Below are 10,562 nucleotides of genomic sequence, written 5' to 3' on the forward strand. Positions count from 1 at the left end.
GTTGAATAAATCTCATAGGAGTTGGGATGAAGAAGTTATCCCACTTTCAAATCAGGTGATTCCAGTTTTCCAGTTTGCGAATAGGACAGCTTCTTCGTCGTTCCAATCAAACCATGATGAGTCACTTTGTAAGAAGCTTGATTTTGATACATAAAATGGTGGAGAAACACCAGGAAGTTGAATAAATCTCATAGGAGTTGGGATTAAGAAATTATCCCACTTTCTAATCAGGTGATTCCAGTTTCTCAGTTTGGGAATAGGACAGCTTCTCCGTCGTTCCAATCAAACCAGGATGAATCACTTTGTAAGAAGCTTGATTTGGATACATAAAGTGTTGGATAATCACCAGGAAGTTGAATAAATCTCATAGGAGTTGGGATGAAGAAGTTATCCCACTTTCAAATCAGGTGATTCCAGTTTCCCAGTTTGGGAATAGGACAGCTTCTTCGTCTATCCAATCAAACCAGGATGAATCACTTTGTAAGAAGCTTGATTTTGATACATAAAATGGTGGGGAAACACCAGGCAGTTGAATAAATCTCATAGGAGTTGGGATGAAGAAGTTATCCCACTTTCTAATCAGGTGATTCCAGTTTCTCAGTTTGGGAATAGGACAGCTTCTTCGTCGTTCCAATCAAACCAGGATGAGTCACTTTGTAAGAAGCTTGATTTTGATACATAAAATGGTGGAGAAACACCAGGAAGTTGAATAAATCTCATAGGAGTTGGGATGAAGAAGTTATCCCACTTTCAAATCAGGTGATTCCAGTTTCCCAGTTTGGGAATAGGACAGCTTCTTCGTCGTTCCAATCAAACCATGATGAATCACTTTGTAAGAAGCTTTATTTTGATACATAAAATGGTGGAGAATCACCAGGAAGTTGAATAAATCTCATAGGAGTTGGGATGAAGAAGTTATCCCACTTTCTAATCAGGTGATTCCAGTTTCCCAGTTTGGGAATAGGACAGGTTCTTCGTCGTTCCAATCAAACCAGGATGAATCACTTTGTAAGAAGCTTGATTTGGATACATAAAATGGTGGGGAAACACCAGGAAGTTGAATAAATCTCATAGGAGTTGGGATGAAGAAGTTATCCCACTTTCAAATCAGGTGATTCCAGTTTCCCAGTTTGGGAATAGGACAGCTTCTTCGTCGTTCCAATCAAACCATGATGAATCACTTTGTAAGAAGCTTGATTTTGATACATAAAGGGTTGGAGAAACACCAGGAAGTTGAATAAATCTCATAGGAGTTGGGATGAAGAAGTTATCCCACTTTCAAATCAGGTGATTCCAGTTTCCCAGTTTGGGAATAGGACAGCTTCTTCGTCGTTCCAATAACACCAGGATGAGTCACTTTGTAAGAAGCTTGATTTTGATACATAAAATGGTGGAGAAACACCAGGAACACTACAAGAAATATGGCTATTGGTAGCAGTTCACGGTAGCACGAATTCTCAAACTGCTACCAAAAATGGTGTAATCCGATACCCATCTTTTTCATAGCGTTAGTTCCTCGCTAGCGATAAATTTAATCCAGGAAAAAATTAACAAAAAATACAGTAAAACAGAGTAAAGTGTTGTCGCGATGCAAAAGACTTGGGTTTAGTTTTAACCTTTTCCGCCTCTCCTTCACTCTTCACATAGAAACCATCGAAGAAAAAAAATGATTGGGAAGCCCAATCTCTCCGATTTTTGATCGATCTTCGTGTCTGAACGGTGTTGTTTTCGCCAGCGGTCAGATTCCCGGTGAACCCATATTCGATTTTGTCTGTAATTCCTTTGATTTATCTGATTTCTCAGATGAATTCCTTTGATTTGTTTCAGCTTTTACAATTTCGAGTTCACCGAAGATTAGGAGGAGAGAAGTCAGGTTACAGAATCACGAGAAGTCAGGTGGTAATCAATTCCGTTTTGCATTTGATATCGTCATGGGCGAACACGATTGTTCCTTTCTCGACTGAAGCTTTGAGTGTTCCTTTCTCTTCTCTTTTGCTTTGCAGGTTTTAGGTTTTGATTGTTCCTTTCTCGAGTGAAGCTAGTGGAGTTGAAATCCGAAGGATCTTATTGATCAGGTGATTCTTTTTCAGCCAAATAGAAGTCGTTTCTTGTTGATCATTTTGAATGACTGAAGAGGATGTATCTGATTGAATCGTTGATTGTTTATGTGTTCCTCTGTGAATGTCATTGTGTCTGTTTGGTGTATGTTTGACATAATCTTATGGCTTTGTTTGATTTTGTTGGTCTATCGGTTAGAAACTTAGAACATAAAATGGTCGAAAAGTCATGGGTTCATCTAAACAGGTAAGGAAAAACAATATATATTATAGGAACTGAATTTTTGTGTGTGATTAAGAGTGTTGAAATTATGCTTTCATGTGTCTAAACCGAAGAGCTGATCCTGGTTATGAGAGTGGTGCGTGGGAATTTGTGAGGTGTGTTGGTGCAGATTTGCGAGAGTCTGAGTTGATCATTTGCCCATGTATTGATTGTCGCAACGTAGCTCGTCACTCAGCCAGTGTTATTGTGGATCATCTAGTAACAAGAGGAATGGATTTGAGTTACAAGATGAGGGAGGATTGGTATCACCATGGAGAAGTAATGTCAGGGACTGACAGTAGAAGCAATGGAAGTGAGAAGAGGAATGAGATTTTAGGGTTATACCAAGCAGCTGCCTTTGTTGATGAAGAGTTTCTTAGGCATGGTGACTTAAGTGAGGTTGCTGAAGGTGAAGATAAGGCAGAAGATGAGTTTCTTGCTAAGCTAGCCGATGCAGAAACACCTCTGTATCCAAGTTGTGCTAACCACAGCAAGCTCTCTGCAATTGTTTCACTCTTTAGGATAAAGACACAGAGTGGTTGGTCTGATAGAAGCTTCGATCTGCTGCTTGAGACTTTGCCACAGATGCTACCCGAGGATAATGTCTTGCACACGTCCTTGTACGAAGTGAAGAGGTTTTTGAGATCTTTTGATATGGGTTATGAGAAGATACACGCCTGTGTGAATGACTGCTGTCTATTCAGAAAGGAGTTTGAGAAGCTAGACAAATGTCCGAAATGCAATGCTTCAAGATGGAAGATTAACTTGCGCACAGGTGATGTGAAGAAAGGTATTCCACAGAAAGTTCTAAGGTATTTTCCCATAATCCCACGGCTGAAGAGGATGTTCAGGTCAGAGGACATGTCAAAGGACTTGAGGTGGCATTTTACTAATAAGAGCACTGATGGAAAAAGCAGACATCCGGTTGATTCTGTTACTTGGAATCAAATGAATGACAGATACCCTTCATTTGCCGCTGAAGAAAGAAATCTTCGGCTTGGGCTGTCCACAGATGGGTTCAATCCTTTCAACATGAAGAATGTGAACTACAGCTGTTGGCCTGTTTTGCTTGTCATTTACAACATGTCACCTGAAAAGTGTATGAAGGAGGAGAACATCATGTTGTCGTTGCTGATTCCTGGTCCAAGCCAACCTGGTAACAATATTGATGTGTACTTAGAACCGCTTATAGAGGATCTAAACCACCTGTGGGAAAAGGAGAGTCAACGTATGATGCAGTCAACCACACCACTTTCACATTAAGAGCTATGCTTCTCTGGACTATTCAGGATTTTCCAGCATATGGGAATCTTGCAGGCTGCAAAGTAAAGGGCAAAATGGGTTGTCCTGTGTGTGGAAAAAACACAGACAGTATGTGGTTGAGTAACTGCAGGAAGCACGTTTATATGTCCCATCGGAAAGGTCTTCCTCCCACACATCCTTATAGAGGAAAGAAAGCATGGTTTGATGGGAAAGCAGAGCATGGGAAAAAGGGTAGAATTCTGAGTGGTCATAACATAAGCCATATACTTAGAAATTACAAGAATGATTTTGGAAATGTGAAAGTAACTGGTAGGAAGAGGAAGATTAATGAGACGGTTGGATCAGACTCCAATACGGATGATGAATCCAGTGATTCAGAGGAAGAGGAAGAAGCAGTTGATGAGGAAGAGCTATCTAGATGGAAGAAGCGGTCAATCTTTTTCAAGTTGCCTTATTGGGAAGTATGTTTCTAATCTGAAGATATATCAGTTTTTCTTAATTGTGCAGTCACCACCTTCCTTTGACACTATTATCTGTGTTTGTTTTGTCTAGGATCTACCAGTTAGACACAACTTAGACGTTATGCATGTGGAAAGAAATGTTGCTGCAAGCCTTATAGCTACATTGTTGCATTGTGGAAAATCAAAAGACGGTCTTAACGCGAGAAAAGATCTGGAACTGCTGGGTATTAGGAAGGATTTACATCCTCAACCCCGTGGGAAAAGAACATACCTTCCTCCCGCTCCTTGGTCTCTGTCCAGCAAAGAGAAGAAAGTATTCTGCAAGCGGCTATCGGACTTCAGAGGTCCGGATGGTTATTGCTCAAATATATCAAGGTGTGTGAAGTTAGAAGAATCTAAGATATCAGGATTGAAATCACATGATTACCATGTCTTGATGCAACAGCTTCTCCCAGTTGCTATTAGAGGTATTAACTGAGTCTTTAAACTTTCTAATAGTCAAGATTAAGATGTCCTGACTCTATTCTCAAATTATATTTTTGACAGGATTATTACCTAAAGGTGTTAGGATAGCTATTGGCCGCCTGTGTGCTTTCTTCCATCATCTCTGTCAGCGGGTAATCGATGTAGAGAAAATTACAGTATTGGAAACTGAAATTGTGGAAACCCTCTGCATGTTTGAGAGGTTTTTTCCTCCAAGTTTCTTCGATATAATGATGCATTTGGTAGTTCATCTAGCCAGGGAAGCTCGGTTATGTGGACCAGTTCATTTCCGATGGATGTACCCATTTGAGAGATACATGAAAGTGCTGAAAGACTTTGTAAGAAACCTTGCAAGACCAGAGGGTTGTATTGCTGAAGCGTATCTTGCAGAGGAATGTGTTAGGTTCTGCAGTCAGTTCTTGAAAAAAACAACAAGTTATGAGGAGAAACCTGATAGAAATACTGAGTTCGAGAGCAGCTCTATTCTTGAAGGTCGTCCAATATCTGCAGCCACTTGTCGTGTTCTTTCTGAGAAGGATATGAAGATTATACATCTTGCTGTGATTCAGAATATGGCAATCGTCGAACCTTATGTGGAGTAAGTCTTTCAAAGCTACTTGTTGTTTTTTTAGTTACTGTCGCTTGTGACTTTATAGCGTAGCTAATACATTGTTTGAATCCTTTTGAAGCATGCACCTACAGCATCTACAGGACACTAATGAAAAATGTAGACGTGATGCAACAACATTATGGAGACTTCATTCACAAAAATTTGCTTCTTGGTTAAAAGACCAGGTAATTTTCATAGTATGAGCAACAATTTAGTTTTCTGGTTTTGGCTATAGATATGTATTGACACTTAACATATTTTGTTATAGATACCTATTAGCTCAGAGAATCACGAGGAGACACTGAAATGGCTGGCCTACGGTCCTCGTCTTAGCTCTAGGTCTTTCACTGGTTACATAATTAATGGTCTGCGGTTTCACACGATTTAGTTGACAGGCAAAGTCAGAACAGTGGTGTTCTATATGAGGCAACAGCTATGTGTAGATCTAGTGCAAAAGACACTTCGCAGATGGTTGATTTGGTAACATACTATGGCAGAGTGTTGGAGATTCTGCTGATCGATTACAATACCTTTTACATTCCTGTATTTCGCTGTCAGTGGGCAAATATAGGTAACGGAGTGAAGGTTGAAGATGGCTTCACACTAGTCAACCTCAACCAAAGTCAAATGGCTTTTGCAGCTGATCCATACATCCTCGCCTCACAAGCAAAGCAAGTCTTTTACTCAAGAATAGATGAGTCATCTAGTTGGTATGTAGCTATGAGAGGTCCTACAAGAAGATACCGTGAGGAAGATGCTGAAGATGGACATGCAGATGTTGGTCCTATGCCAGCAGTAGTAGCCATGGATGCTGATGACTTGGTTGATGAATCTAGAAATGCTCGAGCTGACTGTGAAGGAATATATGTTTGAAAATGGAAAAGTTGTGATTTTTTGGATGATGGCCAGAACAGATTCCAGCCCACAATCTGATGAATTGTGTTTGTGTAATGAAATTATTTAATTTTTTGATAATGGGGAGGAATCTGTGAAGCTGTTTTTTGATGAATTGTGTTTGTGTAATGAAATTAACTATGTTTCTGATCAGTTGCTTTGAGTGTTGTTTGTTGTTGTGTTGTTTGTTGTTGATTTGCTTTGAGACTAACTAACTCTTTTATATTTCAGGTGAACTAAGATGGGGAATCGGAAGAACAAGCGTGTGAAGAAGCAAAGGACAGATGTAGAAACGGAGGTTGCGGAAGATCAATTCCTCGAAGATATAACAAACAGAGAAGTCTCAGATGAAATGGAGGCAGAAGAACATAATCAAATGAGGACAGAGGAGAATGAAATGGAGGAAGAAGCAGAGGACTTGGAGGAGAATGAAATGGAGGAAGAAGCAAATGATGATGTGCAGACTCAGACTGACACAGCTACTACATCACAGCGTAAAAGACGCCGAGGACCTACAAAGATGAAACACATTGCCAAGGATCCAACTGAAAGGCAACATGTCGACTTCACAGATATGGGGGATCCATGTGGTCCAGGTTCTGTACTGTTATCCTCCTACTTGGGTCCCTTAGTTCGTGAACATGTTCCGGTGATCATTGATAACTGGAGACAAGTCAGTGAAGAAATCAAGACTGTGCTCTGGAAATCTATTGAGGTAATAAGAAAAAAATTTACATTTAACTACGATCCATTTTACTTGTATTTGAATGTGTCTCATTGCTGACTACAGATGAGGTTTGACATGGACGAAGACTTTAAAAAGGCTGCTGTGTTTAAGCAGATGGGATGTTTGTGGAGAGCATCCAAATCACGTCTGGTAACATCTGTTAGAAAAGCTCCAACCATTAAAGCTAGGATGAGCTTGCAACCGAACAATGTTTCTACAGCTGAATGGCGTAAATTTGTCAAAGAGAAGACCAGTCAGGCCTTTAAGGTTGTCAGCGACTCTTACAAAGAAAGAAGACAGAATCAGATTCCTCACACCTGCGGCCGTAAGGGAATGGTGAGGCTGAGAGAAGATTTGGTAAAGTCAAGCGAAGATCCATCAAAAGTGTCGAGGCTCCGAGTTTGGGTGAAATCACGAACAAAGAAGGATGGTACTCCTGTCAATGTTAATGCAGCTGAAAAGATTGTAAGTTTTCATATTGATTTTAAGAAGTTGGATCTGCTGGTTGCTGCTTTGTGATTATTGAAATTTTAATGTGTTTCCAGAGAAAGGCATCAGAGATCGAACTTGAGGGTCATGCCGATTCAACGACAACAAATCCAAAGAACGATATGCTATCTCAGATACTGGGACCTGATCAACCTGGACGGTTGCGAGCGATGGGCAGAGGCATTAGCATGACCAAATTGAATTGTTTACAGGTTAAGGACAACTATATCGCTGCAATGGAACAAAAACAGGTCTCTCTGCAGGAACAGGTTAATGATTTACAGAAGGCCCTTCGCCGAATGAATAATCAGGGTCCTGCAACTGATGTCAGTGAAAACTCCTATAACAAGGTATGAATTTAATTAATCTGGCTTACTCTGTCTATAAAATTGTATAGTTGCATTTCATTGACATTGCTTGTACTTCATGTAGAGTGTAAATAATACCAGATCACTTCCCAAGTGTTATCTGGTTGACTGGGCTTCTGTCGATGAGAAAGTTGCTGAGGGACGGGTCGTTTCAGCTGAAGCTGATGAGTTAGTTAATGGGGTTCCTTTAGGGCCTCACGCTGTGAAGGTTTTGGTTGAAACTGCAATAAAAGCAGACACTTTTTTATGGCGACCTGCACATAATATGTTTACTATGGAGGATGCAGTTGGCGAAATGATTGCATGGCATTCTGATCACTGTATTGTTGCAACAGCAGGTCTCATTCCAGAAGACAATGCTCCTACAGTTAAGTTTCTTCTCTCTCTGTTCCTAAGTATGATTTTCCTCTATACCTGAGTATGATTCTGAGTCATTTTTGTTCGATGTCTTTGTTGTGTTTGGCAGAGCCCTTTCACAAGTTCAGTTAACAAATGCAAGCTCATGGACTATATACAGAAGGAGGAAGTGGTTGCTTTAGGCCGATGGCAGACTAAAGAACCAAAATCATTGGTGAATGGACTTCCTCTTGGTCCTAATGCAGTAAAAGTGTTTGTCGATGAGGTACTAAACCCAACGGCATTCATATGGAGGCCTACTGTAGGAAAGACAAATATGGAGGATTTTCTGAACTGTTATGTAGCATGGCCTGCAAATTGCGTTGTGTTTGAGCCGGATATAACAGATTCTCCACGTCGTCAACAATCAGATTCTAAAGCAGTGAGTTCATCTTCTAAGAATCAGAAGTCTCCATTAACTCCACCAGCTCCTAAGAAACCATTTACTCCTGCATCTCCTCTTCGCAGATCTGAGGTACAACTATATTGTTGAATTGTTTGATTCATTTTTGCTTTCTGTGATGCTTGAATTTTGGCTTCGTTTTTGCTTTCTGTGATTGCAGCGTAACAAATTCAAGCCAAATCAAAAAATCCAGCTGCTGGATCTGTCTGGAAACAAGGTGATCGTCGCTGAAGGACGTTGGTCTTCGAGTAATCCTGAGCATCTTGTCCACTTTCAGCCTTTGGGGCTTGGTGCTTGTAGAGTCTTTGTGGATGTTGTGAAGGTGAAAGATGCATCTGTGTGGAGGACTTCATCTGAGATTGAGTATATGGAAGATGCACTTGGAAGCACTCTTGCTTGGCCAGAGGATAAAATTATAACGGTGAGAGTTTTGTTTATTTTTTTGTTCTTTCTCACTTGGAAGCACTCTTGCATAAATGTGAACCGAAGGTTATGTCTTACTTTTCAGGTTTGACAAAAGAGCAGAAGGAACCATGCAACTATTTAAGTTCTTGTTGACATAAATGACTTGGTGTTTGCTGTTTCAGAACATGGCTTTTGTTTTTCAATTACTCGGTGTTTCTCTTTTTTTCATGTGTCGGATGGATTGAAATGTTTGTATGGTTTGAATGATTTACTTAAGTTAAGACTTTATGTTATTGTGTTTGATCCATTTTATCATTTCAGTTTTACAAAGGCCCAATAAGATAAATGTCCATATCTAGTTTACAAAGAACAAATCACTATTCTCGGTTTAGGGCAAGGATAGGGGTTAGGATTCTCATGTTTTTGTTAGTGATTAGGTTTAGAGATTTCTTTTAAGGTTTATTCTAATCATAGTTTTGAGGTCGTTTTAAAGAAACTATAACACACATTAAGACAAAATTATATGTTAATCACAAAATACATGATGTAGTTCCCTTTCCACATTATCTTTCTTGTGAAAGGGTTAGCATATGTAGTGTTTAGTTTGAGGGTTAGGGTATATTGGTGTAGTTAAAGTGTTTAGTGGTTTATATATTTAGAAATTGATGTCTAAAGTTAGATTTATATTTTAGAATCATGATTATATTTTTTACAAATTTTAGATAATTTTAAAAATATTTATAAATAACCAGAAACATAATTTCTCTTCTTTTTTTAATAGCCATCGATTGATATCTCAGATCAAAGGCCCATAATCCACCATCCATCAGCTATCCTCGTTCTCTCTTCCTATTGGTTGATTATTTTAAGGCAAGGATCATAATCTTGTCCGTTCGTAAATGTTAATCTAACGGTTCAGAATTGTTTTTTCTTTTATCTCCTTCCTTCTCTCTCAGAACGTACGCCCACCGCAAACTAGGTTAGAGAGTTATCTCAAACCACCACAAATCTCTTTGTGACACCACGAGCCCACCTCGACCCACCACTAATCACTGTCTACCCATCACGATTCCATCTCAAACAACCATGATTCTCTCTTAAGCGACCACGATTTCTCTCTCTGGGTTTCCATCGAACTCATCCATATCAAAAGGTCTGCGCCCTCTAAAGTCTAAACCCTAGATTTATTTCATCTGTATGATTATTATATATTTCTCTAATTAAAAAGGTAACAACTCTTACAGATCCTTATAGATTCGAACCCTCACAGATCTGGGTTGGGAACTTCTTCAAAGGTCAGAGATACTCGATTTCCATTTATTCTTCTTCAAATATCATCTTCGATTTATTATTTCTTCTTCGAATAAGTTTTCATTTTCAGTTTAGATATTCATATTCAAATATCTATTAAAGTTCTAACTTGTGTTAACTTTACAGTCTAGAAACTATAATGGAAGGAAGGAAGAGCATCGTATGTGCACTGCCGGCATCTGGAGTGAGACCACAACTACTCCAAAAACAAAAACCACAACAAGAAGCACTCAACAGAGAACAAGAACGAGGACAGTCCTCGGGAGGAAATGATGTGGAGGAGATAACCAGAACAGAGTTCAGAACCTCTCTTGGCTACTTGACACGCATTGAGGAACCTGAAGAAGACATCGACCCAATGTTCAGAAACTCATCTCTTTTCAGACGCCCACCACAAGCACAAGGACAGTCCTCGCGAACCAAGTCTGGCCGT

The 10,562-nt window shown here is 39.6% G+C and overlaps 2 protein-coding genes across 4 annotated transcripts; both read left to right on the forward strand.

Annotated features, from left to right (window-relative positions):
- Positions 1 to 1,330: 1,330 nt before the first annotated feature.
- Positions 1,331 to 9,125, forward strand: LOC111215012. Of its 3 annotated transcripts, XM_048772014.1 has the most exons (9): positions 1,331 to 1,737; positions 1,828 to 1,896; positions 2,004 to 2,075; positions 6,262 to 6,745; positions 6,821 to 7,222; positions 7,303 to 7,596; positions 7,679 to 8,485; positions 8,574 to 8,834; positions 8,922 to 9,125. In XM_048772014.1, the coding sequence occupies exons 4-7, from the start codon at positions 6,272 to 6,274 to the stop codon at positions 8,030 to 8,032; spliced, it is 1,524 nt and encodes a 507-aa protein (XP_048627971.1). In that variant the 5' UTR covers positions 1,331 to 1,737; positions 1,828 to 1,896; positions 2,004 to 2,075; positions 6,262 to 6,271; the 3' UTR covers positions 8,033 to 8,485; positions 8,574 to 8,834; positions 8,922 to 9,125. The 3 variants fall into 3 exon arrangements, with proteins under 3 accessions (XP_048627971.1, XP_048627970.1, XP_022573719.2); XM_048772013.1 differs by lacking the exons at positions 1,331 to 1,737; positions 1,828 to 1,896; positions 2,004 to 2,075; ... (2 more) ...; positions 7,303 to 7,596; positions 7,679 to 8,485 and adding exons at positions 3,588 to 4,043; positions 4,135 to 4,510; positions 4,590 to 5,124; positions 5,216 to 5,329 and having other exon boundaries at positions 8,673 to 8,834; XM_022717998.2 differs by lacking the exons at positions 1,331 to 1,737; positions 1,828 to 1,896; positions 2,004 to 2,075 and having other exon boundaries at positions 6,245 to 6,745.
- On the forward strand, positions 2,377 to 3,582 carry LOC125597241. Its single transcript, XM_048772012.1, has one exon. The coding sequence runs from the start codon at positions 2,377 to 2,379 to the stop codon at positions 3,580 to 3,582; it is 1,206 nt and encodes a 401-aa protein (XP_048627969.1).
- Positions 9,126 to 10,562: the final 1,437 nt, after the last annotated feature.

The sequence above is a fragment of the Brassica napus genome, unplaced genomic scaffold (assembly GCF_020379485.1).
Source record: "Brassica napus cultivar Da-Ae unplaced genomic scaffold, Da-Ae ScsIHWf_1407;HRSCAF=1989, whole genome shotgun sequence".
Lineage (NCBI taxonomy): Eukaryota > Viridiplantae > Streptophyta > Magnoliopsida > Brassicales > Brassicaceae > Brassica > Brassica napus.

Coding starts and splice junctions, on each gene's coding strand:
- LOC111215012 (XM_048772013.1), top strand. CDS start 3,588: ATGCTTCTCTGGACTATTCAGGATTTTCCAGCATATGGGAATCTTGCA. Junction 4,044..4,134: donor TCAAGTTGCCTTATTGGGAA/GTATGTTTCTAA, acceptor TGTTTTGTCTAG/GATCTACCAGTTAGACACAA. Junction 4,511..4,589: donor TCTCCCAGTTGCTATTAGAG/GTATTAACTGAG, acceptor TATTTTTGACAG/GATTATTACCTAAAGGTGTT.
- LOC125597241 (XM_048772012.1), top strand. CDS start 2,377: ATGTGTCTAAACCGAAGAGCTGATCCTGGTTATGAGAGTGGTGCGTGG.